We start from the raw sequence: 24,959 nt of genomic DNA on the forward strand, positions 1-24,959 counted from the left end.
TATCATAAACCCCATTTGCATTTTTTTAGAGATACTTCCCTTTGTATCATAAACGCTATTTGCAATATTTGACAGTACCTTTCCTTTGTTTCAAGTACGCCATTTGCAATATTATTTCAGAGTAACATCCCTTAGTACCAAAAAAAACACCATTTGCAATATTTTTTCAGAGTTACTTCCCTTTGTACTAAAACTGCCATTTGCAATATTTTTTCAGTTACTTCCCTGTGTACCAAAAAAAACGCCTTTTGCTATAGTTTTACAGAGTTACTTCCCTTTGTACCAAAAACACCATTTGCAATAATTTTACAGAGTTATTTCCATTTGTATCAAGAACGCCATTTGAATATTATTTCCCTTTGTATCAACTATGTCATTTGCAACATTTTATTTTTTTTTAGTTACTTTTCTTTGCATCATAAATGCCATTTGCAATATTTTTCAGAGTAACTTCCCTTTGTATCAAGTACGCCATTTGCAATATTTTTTAGAGTTACTTGCCTATGAATTGGGTTCCATTGAACTTATTTAAATCTGAATTGGACTTGTTAGAAATTGACTTTAAACAAAAGGAAATGACTTGAGATGTTTTAGAACTACCCTTCTGTCCATAATGAGAAGCCATCACAAAATGACTCTGGTAAGAATCCTACCCAAAACCTTTCGGGCAAGAAGAGGTCAAGTTGCAGGGCCTTTTCACCCTTCTTTGCCATAGCCGATACCCAGCTATTTCTCCAAGGGCCAGACCCTGATTTTTTTTTAAAAATAGCCTCTGAAATTCTCTATTTCCATTTTAATGAGAATCGCACTATGCATTCAATGTTTCCGAGTGATCAATTTACTGCTTTATTGACATTTCACTTCCCAAATTGTTTGAAAAAAATACTCCCAGAATCTGTCCCGAAACTGAAAAAAATCACGCTTTTTCCCCCATAAAAAGGGCTATGGTGTCTTCCCAATAACTAGTAGAGGGCCCAGGCTATGGCCTCGTGACTTTACCACTTCTGCTTATTTGCCTGGATAAGGTTTAAATCATAGCAGTGGAAAAATACAGTTGTTTTAAACTAGAAAGTTATGAAAGTTATACAAGCTTTTTTTGAAAGTTATACAAGCTTTTTTCCTTGAAATAAAGAAACACCATTTTTATGGCATTTATGTTTATTTAAATGATGAGATGAATCGTTAAAAACATAAAATAAATACCACATTTATGTTAACAATTCTGGATAATGAAAAACTGTAACTCTTGAGAGAAATCATTTTCATATATTATAATATATCAATAAAACAAAGTGGGTGTGACCATACATCTTAACATGTATATTTTTAAAACATCAAACCATAATCTTAACAATCCTTCATTCTTAAATTGTGCTTGCCATACTAGGAAAAACGAACTAGCAAAGGAAATATAAAAACATGAAAGAAAATGCTTGACATTTCTAAGGATAAATTATTATCTCTGACTAAAATTCACATACTTTTAAATTGTCTTATTACCATTACCAATAGACACACTGGAACAACACAACCACATGTTCATTATGTTGTTTACCATATTATGAGACATGCAGCCAAATGTTAGTCCATATGAATTGACATCACAAGGCCTTATATTTGGTTTTTGTTACAGAGACACATAAAATTAGCCAAATGCCCATATAAGAGGCTAAATAAAACACATGCTGTATTAATTCTAGCAATTCTTTGGGTTTTACAAAAACATGGAATGGTGCTGCATCCTGTCCTTTTTTGGTAACATCTTTTTACCCTAATAGAGACTAGCATGGGCACCCTTCTGTTTTCATAGGAGTAAATGCTGATGACTGTTTTGACGGAAACTTCTTATACAATTATAAATACAATTATTTTTGGCAGTTGAAACCCAATATAACATTTTTTTTTAATTTTCTATCAATTTCATGATGTGTAAGTTTTTTCTCACAGCCTGATACAATAAGCCCTTTTCACCCCAAGCACCCTGTCCTTTTTAAAACCCAGCCAAAACCCTTAATAAGAATATTATTTCTTCTGTTCTGAGTAAAACAGCTTTCTTCATTAATTCTGATGTACATATATTTCGAAAAAAGAGAGTGAAAGCTGGTTCTGTGCCCATAAACTCTTCCAGTGCCATTGAGAGCAAACATGTTCAGCGTAATATGTCACACAGGCCATTTATGGTATTTAAATGCACGATTTTTCTATTCATATCAGTACAATTAACCCAACCATTTTGGTGAGCATTTGTACCGACCACACTGCAAAATACCAATAGCCTGGCACTGTTTTCAATATCACAATTCTTTAACATTGATAGTCCTAATGTTAAATCTAGTGTTAAGTTTTTTCTGTTCTATTTTCGCTGTCTGTGTCAGTTTTCAGTGTTTCTTGATCTTCTGCTTTCAGCTCAACTTCTATCCGTTCTTTTGCTCGAACCACCTGCAAGTAAGCAAAACATTCAACACTTAAACTCATTAATGATAAGTTGATGTTTTCAGATGATGTATTATCATCATATGAAATGTTTGCAATTATATTCCAAATGAAAGCTGTTCACAATCATATTTTTTTACTAAAAAACCTAAGAAAAATGTAATCTCTGGTATTTATTTCACTGGTATTACAATTTACCAATCAAAGGGATCTCTTCACAGCTCTATTTTCATGACACGGAACTGCTTTCCCAACTTCAAGTTAAATATAAACAACGCAGAACAAAATGATATTGCAACAAATCATTGGTTTATATTATTAGTTTTCTCAATTTAAAGGGCTAACACATGATCTTGAAATCTTTTATTGGAAATCAACTTGTCCCCTCAGGCTACAAGCTTTGAAATTTACTTGTCCTGACCAAATACTTGGTAGTTACGGACAGTCGGACTACTGTTAATGTTTGAACCTTGAAGTACAGTGAGTACAGTCGAAACCCTTGGCTTGATATCCCAGGGATCGGTCAAAATACTTCCAGCCTCACGGATATCAAGCCAAGCAGGAATGCTTACAAAGTGTAAAACAAAATTGATCCTTTACATACAGATTGAGGAAATTGAGCCCAGCAATATCAAGGCTGAGCCAGCGGGTTTCGACTGTATATGATGATGCAATCTAGTTATGATACATGAACATACTTTTGACTGCAGGTAAAAGGACCCTCCTTTTGACTTGTCGTTCACATCAAACAAATGTTTGTAACTTTTCTCAACAGATTCTTTGTTTGCTATGTCTTCGATATTCAGAATTTCTCTGGCTTCCTGAAGTAACAAATATTAACAGTGTTCAAACAGGTCATAGAACAGTTTTGAACTTAACAAGCCATCCCAGATCTCCAATAAGTTGTACGTATTCAATTCATTCATTGTAACATGCAATGATTATACAATGAATGTGGGACAGTCATTAGACTGCCAGGACATGAGCTATTAAAATTAGTGTCCCGTTAATAAAGTGATTAGAGCAGGCACTTCTCATCAAGGTGTCTCAGGTTGATTTCCAGGCCTGGCAGCATGCAAGTTTGGTTTGTGATCACAAAACCGGACAAGTGAGTTTCCTCTGGGTACTCAGGTTTCTCACACAAGACCACATTCTCACATAAAACTGTGGCAACGAGAGTGATTATGGTAATATAATGTTGTAACAAAACAATCATTGTAAAAAGAAATAAATTAGTGCAAGCCATGCACTGGTAAATTTAATTCCGGATTTTATATAGCACATCTGTTTTAAAAATGATGTCAAGTACTTGGCTTTGTTCATACAAGACTCTTATTTGAATAATTGAACATTAAAGTATTGCAGATATTACTACCTGTAGTGACATGTTCATAGAGAGGTCTGCCGCAGCCTTCTTCTCCCCCTGCCTCCCTCCGCCGTGACGAGCCGCTGCCTGTTTGCTCATTTCCAACTCCTGCTGGAATGCCTTGGCGAAAGCCCGTCCAACCACCTTTGAACCAGCTATGATCACACTTATCAAGTTTTTTGCCTTAAAAGAGAAACACAAAGAACTGTTAAGACAAACCCTTGAGTTTTTATGGACATACCATTTTAAATGAGAGCTATCACTGGATATGATTAATATCCCCATCACACCATATTCTTGTAATAAGAAGTATCATTGGGAGTGATGTAGTCTCCTTGAATGCCCCATGTTAGTTTATCAAGGCATCAATTAAGTTAATTAAGTCCAATGTTATACCATATATAGAAATAACTCTAAAAATACACAACAAATTTCTTATGCACAGCATTTCTTTGAGTCAGAAAGTCAACATGTGTATAAAGTTGGAAGTCATCACCTTAAAACATATTGAGTTATGGGGAGAAGTAAAAAAAAATAGTATTAAAATAATCTAAAGGGCAATAACTCTATAAGCACCATACACAAAACAATGTTTCTTTTGCACAACACTTCTCACCACAGTCAATATGTGTATGAAGTTTGAAGAGAGTACATGTACCTAAAAGGATGGAGTTATGGTGAAAAGTAGACTGGTCCCAGGCTGGAAAGACAGAGGGACTGGACTGGCCAAGATAATTCCTATATAACCCCCACTTGGTCGCCTCGGGGGTTAAAAATGGATAACATGATCTATATGATGAGAATGCCACTGCTGAGTGTGAACATGATGTTATTTGCATGTGAGATTTGTAGACCATTGGATTGATATTGGTAACATTGATGAACAATTAAATATGTTGTCAATAAAATCTAGTTATTTCTAATGATAATGTGACTTCCTTAATGTCATTTCTATTATAGTTATATTTTAGAATAAGAATAATTGATGGGGCCACCCACCAGCCCCAGAACTTAGACAGCCCTAAGCATGTTGTGGTTTACTTTCAGTTTGGAAAGATTTTTATATTGACAAGTTTACATGGAAAGAATTAAAATTAATCAAACTTTTAAATGTGCAGTTTTGTTGTATAGTACTAGCCCTAGTAAAAAAAATGTGTGGTAAATAAGGTTTCCGTCTCATCCAAAAACTGGTGGGGTAGGGCCTAAAAAAAAAAAAAAATACATTTGTTTCGGGTTACCCGACCCTACCTACGGAATAGGCGCCGACCCTACCTACGGAATAGGCGCCGACCCTACTGTTTTTATAGTCAGTTTGAAAAAAAAAATGAAAAAAAAAATTTTCGTTTTTTTTTTAATTGCTTTTTAATATTAAGTTTAAACCTTAAATGCTTGTACAGAAGATAGCTTTAACACCATTCTCCAATGATGAAAATTATATTCTTATATAAAACCTAATAAAAAAAATAAATAAAAAAAAATAAAAAGCCTACCTACCCTACCTAATTTTTTTTAAGGATGTAACCCTAACCAAACAATTATTTTTTTTAGGCCTAGGCATGGTTTATTTATTATTTATTTATAAGGCTTCAATATGTAAGTCTTGGAAGTAAAATAAATTATTATAACATAAATCTGTGAATTTGGCAAGATATAGCTTAAATTTATTTGATTTTTAACATAGTTTTAAAAAATACTGAAAAAAGAAAAGAAATTGTATTCGGGGAAACAATGATGACTGGCTACCTAGTCTAATATATTAGACGTGTTATACAGGATTCTTCCAATCCCTAACGTCTAAACGGGAATGTGCAAAAAACGGGGGTGTTTTAAAAATATTGAAATTGTTTTAAGTGAAGTATTTTATGGTTGAAATTGATCATAAAGAGTTATATTCATATTTTACCATGTAAGTGAAATGCTATTTTGCACTAAACAAGCATTTAATGCATTAAAACAAGTTGTTTACCTTTCCAATAAAACGAAAGTTGACTGACACAGAAAACAATTATGCGAAGGGGAACAACTCGATACAATCGTAATAACTCGGCCTCCTCCGACAAAGCTTCGAGATAGACCTCGTTATACAAACATAACAACTCGGCCATGGCCGAAATGTTCCGAGCGATTTAAAACTGTGCCCTGAAGCCTTGCAGGTGCCCTTCATGTATATATCGTTATGTTTTGACAGAATGAAATGAAGAAAAGCCGTCAAACTCATAATTATATGTTGGATATTTATTTTTTGTGTACGGAACTAATATAAAATAACATTATCTGGTAATATTTCTTGTTTTTATGATATTTTATAGACGCTATATGCTTTAACCAGGAATCCTGATCGGAACAACTACCCACTTTTGATACTAAAAAATTTGTACGTGAAGGATTTGCCATATCAAAAATCTTAAAAAAATCCGTCAACGTACAATTATTTGGACTAACTGGCTACCCATCATTAAAAAAAAGCCTGGATGGCATTTCAGAATGACTAGCGGATTTGATTGCCGCATCGTATTGATTTATTGACTTCTTTTTACTCCTTCCTGTTACTGGCCACCATCAACTAAAGGAACACATTGCGGCCAATGACGCAATTCGTCGTAAGATCGGACTTCATAGTAAATAGTTATTCGGGTACAAAAATTGCATAAGAATTTATTAATGTTACCTCCCTTGCCTAGGCAGAGATGAATTTTGTACTTTCTTGAATGAAAAACACTACAAAATTACATGACAGAGTTTGCTTGAAATCTAACATTGATAAAGAAAATGTTTTTCTATAATCTAGCGTTTATTCTCTTACCATTTTGAAGAAAATATACTCTTGTATTTTTCACCTTCACGATTTTGTAATCGCATGAACGGAAACTTACTTTCGGTTTACTCTGAGCAGTTAATTATTATTTTGTTACATTATTTACGATTTATTGTTTATCCTGATTTAAACACACCAGTAAGGAATATTCTTACGTAAAGTTTTATTACCAACATAAATTATTATTTTTACTAATTTTAAGATTAATTGACAAATACTTTTTATTCACTGCGTGAAAACCCGGAAGTGATACGTTTCTGTCGGCTTTAGTTTTTCAGATTTATTAAAAATAATATTTTTCAAAGAAAAGTACTGAAAGCACTAACGATGCCCAAAGATAATTTGAAAGACAAGTTGGAAGGGAATGAGATTGATCTCAGCCTTAACAATCTAACAGCAGTGCCTGTGAAGGAATTGGTAAAAAAATTGTTTTAAAATTAAATTTCTACTTTCAGTTTTAAAATACAATACTTGTTGTGCAATTCTTAGTTGGGATCTGTTCATTTCAGTGAAATGGTGCAATTCCTTGCAAATCTTTCTTAATCTCAAACATACTTGCATCATTGATTCATATTGGTGTTTTTTAAGGGTTCAATGAGGGTGAAACAGATCACTCCTGATAAATTGAGAGTTATGAAAGTTTCGGGCCAAATTGGCTTACCATTCAACTAGCGTACTTTGGATAGTTGTGTAGGTTCTCTCTGTGCATATCCCATTAAACTAAGTTGACCAAAGTTAATCATGATTCCATAACAGGTAAAAAATTCAAATTCTGGCTGCAAAATTAGAAATAATTTCTCCCAATGGAAGTAAAGTTGACCCATTGCTCCAACTAGAGCTTAATGGCAAAGGGTTGATTCAATTCAGCGATTTGACTGATTTCTTGCATAAAAACATCTAAATCGCATTGAAAATTCCTTAATGAGAGATATGCGACTTCACCTTGGAGCATTGCTGTCTACTATGGTCTACTTGTGCCCCATCAATTTTTTTCACCTACATGCACACTTGTTTTCAAGCGTTATTGAAATCATACATAAAGGAAAAAGCAGGAAAATTTTTAATGTGCATAATATGTAACCTATAATCATTGCCGTAAGTGATGAAAAATAGTTTGAATAATACTACAACATCATCTAATTTCAATACGAGTGTTTCATTACAGCTGCCCAGTTCCAGCACTGTGCTGCCTTTTTACCATGCCCTTTTTCTTTGACTAAGTCAGTTTCAAGAAATAAGAAAAAATAAAATATATATACATACTTTTGTTTAACATTTTAGGTAAAGATAACAGCTGTACAGATTTTCATAACAAGCTATTAGTATTGAAAATAGTCCCAACACATGCACGATTAGAATTGTAAATTGGCCTGTGCAAGGCTAGTGCTCACTCATTGAGCATCAAAAGTGCCCTTTCTGACCTATAGGCTATAGCCCTGTCTTTTTCATATGGAGCGCTGATTGACCTATGGGATGCCTTTAAGAATCCTTGGTGCAAAATTCTTTATCTTTATTTTTCCTTCTCTTTGTGTGTTGCAGGCAGAAATACCAAAAGCTACACACCTAGATTTGTCATGCAATCTATTGGCGGATCTCCCAGTAAGTTGTATCAATTAGAGTACAACTAAAGTTAAACAAACTTACCTGCCACTCAGTTTCTTTTATGGATATCATATTATTACTGTATTTTACATGATACTAGAAATAGAATCCATTGTTTTTACCTATTTAATAATGTTCACCAATTTTATTACATGTATTAAGATGTAAAATTAAAAACATACCATACTGATTATTAAATTTGATTATTTTCAAAATCAGGATACATTCTGCTCACTGACTTACTTGGTCAAAATTGACTTGAGTAAAAACCTGCTGACCAGTCTACCAGATGATTTTGGAAATCTCACTCGTCTGCAATACCTGGATCTCTTGGGCAACAAACTCACCGTTCTGCCAGTCAGTGTGTACCAGCTGACCAAACTCAAATGGCTTGATCTCAAGGATAATCCTCTGGCTCCGGAGTTTAAGGCAATTGCTGGTGACTGCCTTGATGAAAAACAGTGCAAGAAGTGTGCAAAGGATGTATGTTCAGTTTTCTTACATTATATTTATATATAATCCATTTGCTTATCAATTTCAATAATCCTGCTGATTGACTATTGTATACTTGATTGAACAACATCCAAAACAGATTGATGTTCATCAAAATCAGTAAGATATTTATAGTAATTAAAAGAAGTTCTAAGCATCCTGCAAGTTTAATATATTTGCTTGGATTTAAAATAGTTGTTGAACAGTTTTTCTTTGAATTTCAAAGGATGATATGATGTTTATTTGTAAAACATATTATGGTTGCTTAGAATTTACAGTCTGTTTCATACAAAGAATAATTTTTAAATTGTTGGTAAATTTATTATCAAAATATTTTGTTTTTCTGAATTTCAGATTGTCGATCATATGCGTATAGAACACAACCGTATAGAAAAGAAACTGCAGATTCAGAGGGATGATGAAAAGAGTATGAGATTTTGCTTTCATAGATTTTATATTATAAATATAGTGTATCCCTGTCGTTGGAAAACATATGCTTTGAACAATATGAATTTATATCATATGTACACATTTCCGCTAGGCCAGTTTTTTCTTAGTGATAATCATATAGGACATGATTGTCACAGGCTCAGAAAATCATGTGGCCAGTCTGGGACTAACCCTGGACTGGTATTCCTAAATCATCATTAATAGTTGTATAACCTATATTAATTTGGTATCATTTGAAAAGATTTTGTGTGCAGAAAAAAAAACAAATAAAAAAATAAATGAAAAAGTATATCAAAGAAGTTTTTGGGGCCCTTTCCGAATTTTGGTGAAATAGAGAACAAATATTCCAACTGTTATTACAATGTAGGATTTATTTTCTGTTAATCATTTTACATATTAGTAATAAGCAAGCAAATGCCTTTTAAATTATAACAAAATTGTATGGGGTTCCACCCCCATTTATAATAATTTGGATGAATATCAAACAATTAATTATTATTGGCCTAATACTGTATGTTTATCTTTTCAACAAAAACAATTCTTTATTGTTTAGAGCGTAAGGCAGCAGCAGATGCAGAGTTTGAAGCTGAGAGAAAACGAATTGCAGAGGAAAAGAAGCGCAATAAAAAGAAGCGGCAAAAAGGCCAGAAACAAGCTAGCACAACTCCGGAAGTACAACCAAAAAAATCAGGTGATCATTTTTATTCACTAAAAAGGACCGGGTACAGCTGCCATTTTTATTCACTAAAAAGGACCGGGTACAGCTGCAAAGGGCAGGGCCCCTTTTCAATGAGACATATTTGTTGTAAACCTTATGCTGCTAAAGAGTGCTTGGGTACACTGTAAAGTTATGGCCATAATCTATGCAATAAATGTCCTTACAATACTTTTATTGAACGCAGTTTATGCCAAAAAAGAGGTTAAAACAGTTATAAATTTACAATTTTAAGCTTTAGGATTTTTATTGAAACCTGGACCAGGGTGCTGTCAGAGGGAGAAAGGGTACAATTAATTAATGGGTTTTGAAAAAGTTAAATGTTCTGAATTCGACAGAATCATTGACTTGTTGGGAATCATGTTTAATTAAATTTATATCAGGTATGAACTTCTTAATATGTAAAGATTGCATGTTATAAAATCATATTCCAAGTTTTTATTAAAACAAATGAACTATTTGACAGACAGTCTTAAGCATTTAATTCTACAAAGATGGAAGAGTGCACATGCTGGTCTCCATGAGGATTCCAAAAATGGACAGGGTGCTCCTCTTTTCCATATTAACTCTTTAGCTAAGATCCTATCCTTTTGGTCTATTCATGTATATTACTCATGGTTTTGTACGCGATTTAACCTTCTTCTTTAACTTAGATTTATTGTGATGCCATTGATTTCAAGTTACCCATGGCAACTATAAATAAATTTTTAGATTTTTCATCCCCGCCCTATCTACTTTGTACTGTATATTTTAGTATAATATACAGAACAAAGTGCATATTTATAAAGAAAATAGTTTTCAATATTTTTTCACATTTTTGGTATTATAATTTTTAGTTCAGAATTATAAGAATTTTTTTTGATTTTTTAAAAAAATGATTGAGTTTGAAAATCTGGTGCCAGCGGTCAGATGTTCATTCTTAAAATCTTATTTATTTTATATCATTATTATAATATTTCAGGGGAAACAATGGCGCCTATCGAGAAGAAGAAACAAAAGAATCCACAAAAGAAAGGTAATTACTTTAATATGTAATTTTTATTACTTTAATATGTAATTTTTATTAAATTGTGTGTTGTAATCTTTGTTGATTTTGACAATGTTTCAATGTTGCAGTATCTTATTTGTTGAGATATGCGTTTGCTGATAACTATATAAGTATGAAAGTCATTGATAACATAAACAAATAATTATGAGCACAGATGAACCTTGTGAAAGTAGCTTTAGTAGTATTGAGCTGTTAATATCAACTGAGGGATTTGTAAATACTATCTGATCATTTCTTTAGCTTTAAGAACATATAAAATATCAATGACTCTACTTTTGCTTTCATTTTAAGAGATATGTCACATGCTTTCATCATGGGAGTATTTTGGCCCAAAAAAATGACAATGAGGAATTTTTTACCCATTTTCTCAACTATTTTTTTGCCTGCGTCCTATCTATGCTAGCGTCCTATACATGATATAATACGGTACAGTTTTATTCGTTCTGACAACAAAAGCTCATGTTTTTTTTTCAAATTCCAAATTTTCTGACTTTATGCCAAAATACCTATGATGTGTGACACAAGGGTCGATTGTTCAGAACTGTGTTTAAGTTAACAATTTTGTTAACGTCTTCGTTGTATCCTTTTTAATCTGTTTTGCTCAGGAAGTTTGAAGAAAAAACTGTTGTTACTGTACTTGTTTAATTTAAATATTTGGCCACATCTCAAAATACTTCATCTTTAAAAAGTTAACAACGATGTTGTTAATCAGACTGTTAACTTTAACAAAGTTCTGAACAATTGGCCCCAAAATATATAAATATATTAATAAAATACATGTAGAAATAAATTTCATGTAGGAGTCTACTAAAGTATTATGTACACATGCTTTCAGCTACCTGTACAAGTGTAAAGGATAAATATATATATTTTTCAGAACAAAAAAGTGGAAATTGCTGCTTCAAGTTACTGTGTGGATTTGTCTTCAGCCTGGCATTGATTGCATCAGCACTTTTTGGCACTCTAATGTACTGTCAATACAACTCAGGGAGCAATTTTTGTGAAATCATACAGTATGAGAGTACTGTAGTTCCATTTAGTCGTGCTTATGTGATTCCGTATGTAGAAAAGGCCCAGGGCTTTGCCCTGAATGCTCAAGAGGAGATAACTGTTGCTGGCCAAAGATGTTCAATTTGGATTCAGGAAAATGGCCCAAAGTTCACTAGCTTTGTAAAGGAAAAATGGAATGATGTTTCAGGCTATGTTGTGGAAAAATGGAATGAGTTTTCCGCCCTTGTTGAATGGCAGTACAAGTCTTTCTTAGGAAAGGGTGAGGAGGAACCTGCCCGAAGACAGACTGGAGGAGAAAGTAAGACCAAAGGAAAACCTACTACAACTCCTAAGCCAACAACAACTACACCTAAATCAACAACAACCACCACAACTACACCTAAACCAACAACCACCACCACAACTACACCTAAACCAACAACAACCACCACAACTACACCTAGACCAACAACCACCACCACCACAACTACACCTAAACCAACAACAACCACCACAACTACACCTAAACCAACAACAACCACTACAACTACACCTAAACCAACAACAACCACCACAACTACACCTAGACCAACAACCACCACCACCACAACTACACCTAAACCAACAACAACCACCACAACTACACCTAAACCAACAACAACCACCACAACTACACCTAAACCAACAACAACCACCACAACTACACCTAAACCAACAACAACCACCACAACTACACCTAAACCAACAACAACCACCACAACTACACCTAAACCAACAACAACCACTACAACTACACCTAAACCCACTACCACAACTACACCTAAACCAACAACAACCACCACAACTACACCTAAACCAACTACCACAACTACACCTAAACCAACAACAACCACCACAACTACACCTAAACCAACAACAACTACACCTAAACCAACAACCACCACAACTACACCTAAACCAACAACCACAACTACACCTAAACCAACAACCACCACAACTACACCTAAACCAACAACCACCACAACTACACCTAAACCAACAACAACCACCACAACTACACCTAAACCAACAACCACCACCACAACTACACCTAAACCAACAACAACCACCACAACTACACCTAAACCAACAACAACCACCACAACTACACCTAAACCAACAACAACCACCACAACCACACCTAAACCAACAACTACAACTACACCTAAACCAACAACAACCACCACAACTACACCTAAACCAACAACAACCACCACAACCACACCTAAACCAACAACTACAACTACACCTAAACCAACAAAAGCCCCAGAAAAGGATCAAAATAAAGTAGATGAAACTAATCAGGAAATAAAGGCTGGTTTAAGTGAGCAGGAAGGTGGTGAAAAAGTTGTAAAAGTTGGAAAGCGAAGAAAACCGAATAACTAGGTTGTACATGTATATTGTCTAAAACAATTATGTTTTACTTTAGAAGATGTATTCAGTTGTTGGTGTTACGACTACTTATTTTACTGGTTTTAATGGCTGGCCTACAGCTTTTAGATTCATTTACATAATAAACTTCACACTTACTTGAGAACGTATTTAATGCATGCTTTCACAGCATATTAACACTTTTCACAGAATATTAACACTTTATAACTGTATTCCAGAGCATACTGGTGACGGGAATACGTGATGCATATATATAAACCTAACATACTTTCTACAGAGGAAACAGCAACAGGACAGTTAAGGGTGTTGATTTTCGAACCCCAACTTTTTGTTGTCTGCTGGTTGCCTCGGTGCTCTCGGCAACAGTATTTTATATAATGCTTTTTTTGCTTTAATCAAATGATGAGTAATATTTTCTAGAAGTGCACATACTTTATTTGATATTAATTCTGTTGTTGAGTTGTAAATATTATGTATTATTTTGATGGAGATGGTACTCAAGTCAAATTTATTAATTGTTAACTTAATTAATGATTGGACGTTGAAATGAAAATAGTTCCGGCAGATGGATTGAAATAATATCAATTTTTAATACATGTACTAAGTAAGCTTTTTTTACCAGAAAAAAATGATACATTTTAGGAAAGATGAAAAGTAAAGTAATTACCAGTAAATCCTATTGCTCTTCAGTGCCAAAATGAATGGATTTATCCTGAGTACATGGAATATACTTGTATCAGACTTTGTAATTATTGGTTTTTCTGTATATTCGGTGCTCACCATGTTGTTCAAATGATGCTTTATCATTCTATGTGTCCTGGTGTGAGCCGAAATTCAGGAAACCCCCAATGTTGTCAAAGTCTCAGTAATAACTTGCATGTTTGAATGTAAGGCATCAGGGAATGATTGAAGATTTGGGTTTGCTGGTGGATTAATTGCATGTATAATATTGCCTGTATTTTAGCAATGAATTTAGGAGGGAGGGTTATGTGCTTTGAGCTCAATGGTTATGTAGTGCTAATTTTGGAAAATATGTTCTAGTGAGTTGAAATTTAATCCATAGGGACCAGTCATCTAATATTAATATGTACATAGTTTAGCAGAATTATTTTAATTATTCTAATTCTGTTAATCTTGTTTAAACATTTTGTATATATAGCACATTTTTGCATGCTTTGTGATGTCTGACATTTAAATTTTAGTTACAAAATTGATGCTTATTTAGAGTGTCTGTTTTTACACAGAAATTGTCGAGGTACTGTGAGTCTTGGTGTCAGAAAACCAGTCTGTTGGCTATGCATGTACTTTTAATGGTCGAGGTACTGTCAGTCTTGGTGTCATAAAACCAGTCTGTTTGCTATACATGTACTTTATTATAAAAGCAATAACCTTGAAGAACAAGAAATGCAAGCATTTGATTCTCCTGTTCTTAACATTTATTTTGTGTTTATATTTTGGTTTGAAAAATAGGTTTGCATGTTTAATTTCAACATGCAAGCATTTATAATATTTGATTGAGGGTTGGGTTTTTTTGGAATGAAATTTAGGTTTGTGAGTTTAGTTCCAGCATGCAAGAATTTCTTTCTGTTGTTTATAACATTTTTTTGTATTTTTATTTTTGGTTGAAAGTTAGGCTGGCGAGTTAGTTCCAACATTCTACACCCATAAATCATGATAATATTCTATATAGGCCAAAAAGGCCATAATTTAAAGGCTCTCATCTTAATTATTTTTACCAAATGGGATGGGGGATAATCAGGCATTTTTTTATTTTCATAAAAAAGAAGAGCACTTTGTTTGATTTACTTTGGTGCTATTTGCAAGTTTAAACCACATATTTATACAGTAGCTCTTTTCTCATATTAAAAAAAAGGGTCAGGGTTTTCCGAGGGGCAGTTGTGGATGAGATGAGAATATAAGAATATCTTTCCTCCGGCCTTAGTTGATAGACAATGTCTTGCCCTTTCATTTCTATAATGTAGCTGGTTAGTAAACACATTTACATGTATCTAGTTATTGATCAACAACAATTGAATTCTATATTTATTCGATGTATAATCATGTAAATTTTACTTGAAATTTGCTAAATACTTTTTGTTGTTGTAATTCAAATTTTATCACCATCTATTCATATTATTGACCAGATATATAACAATGTTCGAATTGTTTTGATTGCATGGAATTTTGATTGTGTGGAAATTTTTATTTTTATTACAAGAAAGCGATTTGAGTGATAAACAATAAATTGGGCATTTGATGCTCTGTGACCATGGATACCAACAGTCTCTGAGTTCAGACCTCAGTGGCAAATTTTCACATATACCTTTCCTTGTAACTTTCCATCTAGTTGAGTTTTTATAATGAAATTTCCTGATTTTTATTACCATTTGAAATTTTAATTTCAACGGGATAAAGATGATTCTTGTAATTTAATAAAAGTGCTTTTCTGAGTCTAGACTGAAGACTGTTTGTAATCATGCCCCTAGGGTACATGTTTATTCATGATGAACGAGTTGTATTTTTAGTTTACATTGCCAATTTGAACCATGTCAATATGTTATATTTATAATATTGTAAAATAACAAATAAATCTACTTATTCACATAAACAATATTATACAAAATTTTAATTGTACATATCACTCTTGTCACCGACTGGCTGTGGGGTCCAGCTATTATATTTTCTTTCTTCTGTCCTAGCCTCTTTTTAATAAAGTAAATATGGATATATTAAACAGCTGATTGCAGATTCACAGAATGTAATGAATGGCATAATTTAAAAATAATGTCATCTAATTCTTAAGTGTAATGGTGATCACCAAGAAATATATAATTTGTTGAATGAAATAGTCTTCTTTTTCCGGCCTGTATATTTCTTCTATTGGTAGAGTCATCGATATTTCAAAATTGGTTGTGTGATATTTTATTATTAAACATGAAATATGGCATTTCCAATTCCATAGGAGTTGATAAAATCAATTAAATTGTACATAGGAGAATTATTAAATCAGTATTGAGCTTTTTCATTTGCCATTTTTAACAGGTTCTAAAAAAGGATTTTTGAATACATATTTATTTTCGATTGTTGTGTAATTGTTCAAAGCATGACTAATTGGTTTTTGGATCAACTTCAAATGAAGTGTAAACACTTGTGTTTATTTGATGTTTTTTTTTCATCATAAAATAATGTATAGTCATACCTTTATATCATAAAAATTAATAGACATATGCAGTATGCATGAGAGAGTCAGTGATGGCAGAGTGCTAAGATAAGTGTTTCTAATATGTTATATTTTGTTTTAACATCTGCCCTTGCAAAATGTTGTACCGATTGGAACAGCTCGTTCATTTTCATTGAAAACAACCTCGGATATATGCCAGTACATCTGTAGAAGTAGTTTGTAAAATTAAATATATAAATATTGATTAATTCTAGTGTTTAATGTTTAATTTGTATTGCCGAGTTCAAATTGATTCCCATTGAAGTGATTTTTTGCAAAGAGCGTAAAGTCCTTAACTGCTGAACTGAAATTACAATGCTATCTTCTTGCAGCGTAGATAAATGCTAAGAATTCTGATATTGTAAACTGTCCATATTACACATTCGAGGTTGTTTTCCATGAAAAATGGCTAAAGTGTTCCAATTGAATGATGTACATGTGATTAACAATCTATATTTCACTGGACAGATGTATGAAATATCAAATTAAATAAATATGAAATCACAGAGATTCTTTTCTTTTGTCATCTTACCTCCAACATATTTTATTCAACAACAAGAGTGCCACAAGGCTGAGCACATACAAGAATTACAAGCAAGTCAAAGTGAACCTTGACAAACAGAAATACAATAGGGCCATGACCACAGGATTAACCGTTCTAGATGAATAAACCTTGACTTTTGACCTAATGACCTCAAAATCAATAGGGGCGAGGTCATCTGCTGACAATAACAAATTGACATACTACTAGTATGTTTCCAGATTCGACAACATGTCAATTGTAACTGTTTCGATCAATAACTAAAGAATGCTTGGGCCCATGGATCTAAAACTTGGTAGGAAGGTGTGTGATGACCAGAAGATAATTTGATTTGAGGTCAGTGGGTCAAAGCTCAAGGTTGTGGTGACCTTGAGCTGAAAATCTGTTTCCTATCAATAACTGAAGAACGCTAGGGCCAAGGGACCTCGTACTTGATAGGCATTGACCAAGGTACCAGCAGATGTACCCCTATGATAAAAGCAATCAATATTTTCAAACTTCATGGGAAGGTAGGTAAAGTCGTCATGAAAATATTGATACTGAAGGCTAACTGTCCATATAGACCTATTACTAACAGCTATCTGTCCAGCAGGGCCTTTCGGGGACATGTGTCATCCTTTGACAGCTCTTGTCTAATAGTGATCAAACTTTGTTTAATGACTATGACTCGTACCACATTTCTATTTATGTAGGGAGCCAGGAGTGAAAAAAATGCTTGCGGATAATGTGTCAGCCCACAACAAAATGCTTTGGGATTGTTTTAAGTCTAAAAATAGTCCTCAAAAACAATAATTTTTCCCATTTATGTAGCATCTTTTTGCAGTATATATTCTTTACTTCATTGTTTTTCAATTGGCAGTTTTTAATATTAAGCCAGGTCAGTGTATATGAAACAAAATAAAAATAGCTTTGGTCTCGTCTAATAGCAAAAAATCAAAACTGTCTTGATATTAGTTTCTCGAGTTAAATCAACAGACAAAAATGTTTATAACTTGATGAAACACAGCGTTAAAGCTCGAATTTCTTCTAGAAGTTCTGAATAAATTGTTAACATGCCTGTTTCTATAAATGACATAGAAGCAACTTTCGCTGCGGTCTGAGGCTCAAATGCATTTCACTGGAAATTTAATAAAAAAATTGGCGTAATAAAAATATGTAAACGATAAATTTCGCGTGTTTATAATAATAAAGATGTATTTATTAAAACTGTTGTGACTGAGTTTTTGCATAATATACAATGTATAAGTCACACAGTTCAAGTTTTTGTGATGTTAAAGTTTTTACAACACTTAACAGTGACGTTTGACCTACTGACTTATTTTTTTAAGGGCATACACCACTGAAGTTGCATGGTCCTTGATCAAACTGTTCACAAGTTATTGTGCAGAAAAAGTTTTCATAACACTTAACCTTTGACCGAGTTTTCATAACAATTAACCTTTGACCTACTGATCCAAAAATTGAGGGACCAAGTACTAGTCAACAGCTTTTACCACTGCTTTCATTGTTGTAGGTCAAATATCTCAAGTTATTCTGCAGATATATTTTTCTTAACACTTAGCTGTGACTTTTGACCTACTGACCAAAATAATATAGGGTCATTTTCTAGTCAAGGGCAACCTACCACTGAAAATGTCATGGTCCTCTACCAAGTAATTGTTCTCTGCCTACCAGCAGACAAAATGGCTGATAGACTACCCAACTAATAAGACATTTGTAAATCCATACGCCCCTTTCTTCAAAGAGATCATACATATGTGTCTCAAAGAACCAGGAAAATTGAAAAGTCGATTCAGCTCAAGGAAATTTATTTAAAGTAATAATGTGAGGTCTCAACTCCCACATAACCAGTATGATTGTATTTCATTCAGTTTAACTGTGTTTTGTAATCATTAACAGAGCTTTATACAAATAATAAAATGTAACACATGCCAAAAACAATGAGCTTTATTCAGTACAAATACTTTTTACAAGAACCATCATAAGAAATTAAAATTAACATATACAACAAAAAACAATTTTCTTACAGTCATTTCATATGGCAAATCTTTTTCAAATATCATTTCATAACTTCAGTCCGCAACAAAGAGATACTATAAAAATAAGGTACTTATAAGTACAATTTGTGAGGAAAAGAAAAAGTATTGTACAAATGAAACCAATGTCAAATGTCCTTTGGCATGGTATAATTAACATTAAGAACAGTACGAGAGTTCTGGTACTCTCTACTGTACATAAGTTTAAAGGCAACTCCAATAACAAAGTGACACTATTGCCGCTGGAGAGTCTCTGTTCCACCAAAGAGAGTGTAAACCAATCAATTAACACCATCTTCATACTTCTCTCTTCAAGACTTCTTTGGCCGTTTTCTGATACATTGTTAAGGAGTAAGAGATCACACAGGAGAAATAAAATTGTTTAAATGACTTGAATAAATGTCTTTCTATTGCTACTTACATTTCAATCAATAATAAATGGCAAACAATGTCAATCCTACCATAGTCACAAAGCAAAGACTAGATGGCCGATGAAATGCCAACAATGGCAATCCTGCCATTATCCCAAAATGACGACTTGATGGCCGGTGAAATCCCAACAATGTCAAGCATGCCATTGTCACAAAGTGAAGACTAGATGGCCGATGAAATGCCAACAATGTCAAGTACCTTTGTCACAAAGTGAAGACTAGATGGTCTGTGAAATGCCAACAATGTCAAGCATGCCATTATCACAAAATGATGACTAGATGGCCAGTGAAATCCCAACAATGTCAAGCATGCCATTGTCACAAAGTGAAGACTAGATGGTCTGTGAAATGCCAACAATGTCAAGCATGCCATTGTCACAAAGTGAAGACTAGATGGCCGATGAAATGCCAACAATGTCAAGCATGCCATTGTCACAAAGTGAAGACTAGATGGCCGATGAAATGCCAACAATGTCAAGCATGCCATTATCACAAAGTGAAGACAAGATGGCATGTGAAATGTCAACAATGTCAAGTATGCCATTGTCACAAAGTGACGAATAGATGGCCGATGAAATGCCAACAATGTCAAGCATACCATTGTCAAAAAGTGAAGACTAGATGGCCAATGAAATGCCAACAATGTCAAGCATACCATTGTCACAAAGTGAAGACAAGATGGCGTGTGAAATGCCAACAATGTCAAGCATGCCATTGTCGCAAAGTGAAGACAAGATGGTCTGTGAAATCCCAACAATGTCAAGCATGCCATTGTCACAAAGTGAAGACAAGATGGTCAGTGAAATGCCAACAATGTCAAGCATGCCATTGTCACAAAGTGAAGACTAGATGGACGATGAAATGCCAACAATGTCAAGCATACCATTGTCACAAAGTGAGGACTAGATGGCCGATGAAATGCCAACAATGTCAAGCATGCCATTGTCACAAAGTGAAGACTAGATGGCCGATGAAATGCCAACAATGTCAAGCATACCATTGTCACAAAGTGAAGACTAGATGGCCGATGAAATGCCAACAATGTCAAGCATGCCATTGTCACAAAGTGAAGACTAGATGGCCGATGAAATGCCAACAATGTCAAGCATACCATTGTCACAAAGTGAAGACTAGATGGCCGATGAAATGCCAACAATGTCAAGCATACCATTGTCACAAAGTGAAGACTTGATGGCCGATGAAATGCCAACAATGTCAAGCATACCATTGTAACAAAGTGAAGACAAGATGGCGTGTGAAATGCCAACAATGTCAAGCATACCATTGTCACAATCATAAAATAGTTCTAAGAATGTTGGTTTTTGACCTTGAATGCATCAAGCTGGAAAATTTATATATATATAAATGAACAATCTGACCAATGAGTGTGAATGTTCATCTACAGATATAGGTCTTAAATATGTCCAAATGAATTGCCAAGTTCAAGTCGGAACAAGCCAATATACAAGGAATTTTTACCAAACCCTTGTGAGTGACCTTGACCTTTGACCTACAGACATGGTACCTACAGCCATGCATGTGACACAGCTTATTCTGATAGTGAACACTTTGCCAAGTCATTTTTAAAACCCCTAATGCATGGCCCAGTTACAGCCGGACAAACCAAATTACAAGCACTTTGATGTTTAGGTAATATTTATAGATCTTGTTAACAGTTACAGACAAAAGTCATGAACATTTTTTTGTGTGAGGTAAGGATACGATCTTTCTTTATCTTTCTTCTTCTCCCTGTCTTTACTACGAGATCGTTCATGCTCAAGTTCCGCTTCTCGGTGTTCCTGAAAAACGTTTGAAATATTTTAGCTTAAAAGAACTTATTCAACATCATTCTTGTAACAAGTTATCACAATGTAACAGTAATCATGTTCGTTGGTCTCAAATTAGGAGAACAAAGCCATTAAAACATGCCCTATCTTTCTTGCTTTCTATCTAAACTTAAAAATCTGTCCGCACACTCTTAAGAGTTGGGTTGAGAAAATAACCTTTATTCTGCATCCTTTCATCAAATTACTGTTGGTAGCAAACACAACTAATGTAAAAGTAAGTATGTCATAAAGGGTGCTGGTTAATTGGTGTACAGTGGTGTGACATCCTCTCCCTAAGAGATAATGCAGACAATCCCGACCAGGTCCATTCTCCTGGCTCCTCAAAAAGGACACCAGTACTTGTTTCTACCAAGGTCCATTCTTATTTATATTGGCTGACAGCCATCTTCACTGAAGTGCTTAAATAATAGATTTAATGTAACAGACAAATTGGTATGTTTCTGGCGAGGATTGAATCCCTACTTCTTGGTCAATGTAGACGGACATCTGCATCGCTATAAAAACAAGGTCAATAGCAACACATTATAATTGCCACTTTGTACTAATCAAATGGTCAGTGACATGTTACCCCACCATTTAATTTTTTTATTTTTTAATTTCCAACAATCTTTGAGGCTTATCGTGCAACAAGAAGAGTTGGGAAACATTTGCACTAAAAAAATGTAGCTGACTGCACTAACTGACATGTGCATTTGGTTATTATAGTACCCACAACCTTTAGCTATGCAGGCTGACTCTTCTGCATCACTATAACAGTTAGCTCAGAAGAACAACGGCACATTTTAAGAGCAGATAAATTTGAAAACATGGTTACACCTTGGTCAGCTGGGGAACACTCGACCACACTACCTCTGAAGCAAGACAGTATAAGTGCCCTTATATTCATATTGAGTACTGGGTAACATTAGGTGTACAAGTACCTTCCTGGTGGTGGTGGGTCTCGCGTATCCATCATCATCGTAGTGTTGCTCGTAACTTCCTTCCCGCCATCGATCATCTGAGTCACCATTCTGCTTGCTTCCACGTACTGGAAACACACAAGGTTTGTATGTACATGCAAGTCATTTGTAGTAAGTATTTTTGTCCATTTTTCCAAATAAACTTAGTTAAGTTATATGATTATATTAAGTTATATGATTATATTAAAACAGCAACACATACATTTTTTGTGTCCCACCATACAAATGTTATTTTTTCCAAACACACAAAGTGCTCCCTATGAATACATAAATCTTTATATACTCCAAACACATGTGTTGATGTCATGCCATCAGTTCATTCCATTAAAGTAGTCAATGTTTTATGCAGAAGTCAAAATGTACGCCAAACTTATGAAAGATGGTTGAGGTAAACTAACATGATGTGTCGTACAAAGTTAAACGGCAAAGATTTCGCTTGGCTAGTGTTATTTTAACTAAGAGCCATATTTCCATATGGTACTGAATAAATGTTTCCAGAATTCACATAACTGAGTTTTCCCATTCCAGTACAAACAAGCTATGCTCTGGACAAGATTGCCTGGATACACACACACACACACCCGCCTACTGTTAGTATATCTGCTAAGCGTTTCGGCGGGGATAATAAAAGGTTATATTTAGGGTATGGAAATTCATGTAACAGAAATGATTCTATTAAGTAACATGTGTCTTTTAAAACAATACAATGTTGTTGTACCAGAGAATTAGTAGAGGGAAACCAGAATGTCTCTAAATCCAGGGTTCAACTATTGTCTTGAAGTTTTTTTACAATGATGGTGTCATTGGCATAAAAACAAAATTGTGTTACGTAACAATACCTATAGCATTATACTAGGACAGAGCAGATGCAGCATATCACTGCACGGCTCAAGGCACAGTGGTTTGTCTCAAGTGAGTGGGTATTAAGAATAAAAGTTGTACTGTAACTATGGCCATTTCTGAAAAACTTCTTCACATCAAATGAAGTTCATTGTGTTCTTCGCAAAAGGTCAGTTTGTACATGGTTGCTTAAACAGCTGGAAACTATTACGAACCATTTTTGAGTCCCTTTTCTAAGGTAGAAACAAGTACCCCTCTAGGGTGAGAGGCGGACACCAATTACATTGCACTTACATGAGCCATCCAGGCTTTTCTTCTTCTTGGACATTGAAACACTCATGGTCTCGTACTCTCTGTCCTGAAATACAGGAAAGTGATATGCTTAAAACTGGTGCAAATAAACTATGTTAAGGTAGGGATTACTTTTAAGTTAGCGCCCAAAATGATAAAGGTTAAGATGCTTGTCGTACACATGTTAACAAATCTGATTAAAAACTGTGTAGTTAAAAGAGGGTAAGAACGGTAGAACGTGAACAGTTCAAATAGTGTTAAAACTTAAATTGATTTTTTTTAAATGTTACGAAAACTCATAAGAATACTTTTTTTTTCCAATTTGCTTTCCATTCACATAAAAATTACAAAAAAATCCACCAAACTAGATAGATAAATAGAATGATTGTGTTGTTGTTTTTTAAAACCAGAATGGTTATCATTTTTTAAGCTTTATAGAAAATGTTGCTTGCAGCACTTCACCTTGTCAAGATTGGACTCGGTGGTATATAATCTTATATGTTTGTAAATGTTTTAATCATTATTAAAACTCATATTTTTGTACAAAAAAATGCCATTGTTACTATAATGATTTAATATTTGAATCTGTTATTATGTTATTATGTATAACTTCCTTCGAAATTAAGATTTTACCATTTGTATTATTATTATTATTCTTATTATTATTATTAATATCATTATTTTTATCATCAATATTATTTTTAATGTTAAAAACACCAAACCCAAAACCATGATGAATACAAAGTATTAGTGATTACGGGGTGCTAGTAATGTTACTGTTCATCAATTTAAATTCTGAGTGTTTTATATTTAAATTCACAAGGCTTTGCAAATAAGTCAAACCAAGCATAATAATAATTACGGTAATCCTTGTTTTCCAATGATTACATACCAAAGTGGCAAATGTTAAAACTAACGAAACAGGGCAAAAACAGGAATGTGTGAAAAAACAACCCTGCAGAATGAAATAAATTTACAGTACGCAGTGAAAAAGATTGAAGAAGACAATAGCTGGTTACCTCCTCGTCCAAACTATTGGCATACGAGGTGTCAGCATCACTGAGGGCTTTAGCTTCTTTCCGCAGCTGTTAACATGAAAGTCACAAGGTTTTAGTGAGGTTAAGTGGGGAGTCAGGGGCCACATTCAATAAACAAACTTAACCTAACGATAATGATTACAGTGTTCTCAATGGAATGTAAATCTATGACCCCAACCCACCCTGATATTAATTCACTTAGATTAAATGTATTCTTCTGATAACAAAGTACTCCTGTTACAGTGTGTGTATACCATGTGATAAACTGTGTCATACATGCTGCGCTGGAAGGCAATATTTTGCTTCAAATGAAGACTTTAAACAAAGTTTACTTTACTGTTTCTTCGCTATTTTAAATGACACCTAGTGCAGTCTACGCCACTTAGAGTACACACCCCTTCGGTCTCTTACCAGT

At 34.0% G+C, this 24,959-nt stretch overlaps 3 protein-coding genes across 4 annotated transcripts in view; 1 reads left to right on the forward strand and 2 right to left on the reverse strand.

Moving 5' to 3' along the window:
• Positions 1 to 1,250: 1,250 nt before the first annotated feature.
• LOC128228110 (mitochondrial import inner membrane translocase subunit Tim16-like) lies at positions 1,251 to 6,689 on the reverse strand. The gene is made up of 4 exons (XM_052939217.1): positions 6,603 to 6,689; positions 3,809 to 3,982; positions 3,132 to 3,254; positions 1,251 to 2,439 (listed from the first exon to the last, which is right to left on the reverse strand). The coding sequence occupies exons 1-4, from the start codon at positions 6,603 to 6,605 to the stop codon at positions 2,338 to 2,340; spliced, it is 402 nt and encodes a 133-aa protein (XP_052795177.1). The 5' UTR covers positions 6,606 to 6,689; the 3' UTR covers positions 1,251 to 2,337.
• Positions 6,690 to 6,860: 171 nt separating this feature from the next.
• On the forward strand, positions 6,861 to 17,072 carry LOC128227876 (uncharacterized). Its single transcript, XM_052938787.1, has 7 exons — positions 6,861 to 7,031; positions 8,154 to 8,213; positions 8,436 to 8,699; positions 9,063 to 9,135; positions 9,712 to 9,849; positions 10,835 to 10,888; positions 11,799 to 17,072. The coding sequence occupies exons 1-7, from the start codon at positions 6,942 to 6,944 to the stop codon at positions 13,334 to 13,336; spliced, it is 2,217 nt and encodes a 738-aa protein (XP_052794747.1). The 5' UTR covers positions 6,861 to 6,941; the 3' UTR covers positions 13,337 to 17,072.
• A 1,822-nt stretch (positions 17,073 to 18,894) lies between these two features.
• The window catches only part of LOC128226537 (THO complex subunit 2-like), a 43,967-nt gene continuing 37,902 nt past the window's right edge, over positions 18,895 to 24,959 (reverse strand). The window contains exons 37-41 of one of the 2 annotated variants that reach the window (XM_052936463.1): positions 24,527 to 24,592; positions 23,511 to 23,574; positions 22,338 to 22,444; positions 21,293 to 21,369; positions 18,895 to 19,472 (exon numbers count right to left, since the gene is read on the reverse strand). In XM_052936463.1, coding sequence (XP_052792423.1) covers positions 19,451 to 19,472; positions 21,293 to 21,369; positions 22,338 to 22,444; positions 23,511 to 23,574; positions 24,527 to 24,592 — 336 coding nt within the window. In that variant the 3' untranslated portion in view covers positions 18,895 to 19,450. The remainder of the gene's footprint in view (positions 19,473 to 21,292; positions 21,370 to 22,337; positions 22,445 to 23,510; positions 23,575 to 24,526; positions 24,593 to 24,959) is intronic. The other variant, XM_052936465.1, reaches the window with a different exon arrangement.

Source organism: Mya arenaria, chromosome 3 (assembly GCF_026914265.1).
Source record: "Mya arenaria isolate MELC-2E11 chromosome 3, ASM2691426v1".
In the NCBI taxonomy this organism is placed as follows: Eukaryota; Metazoa; Mollusca; class Bivalvia; order Myida; family Myidae; genus Mya; species Mya arenaria.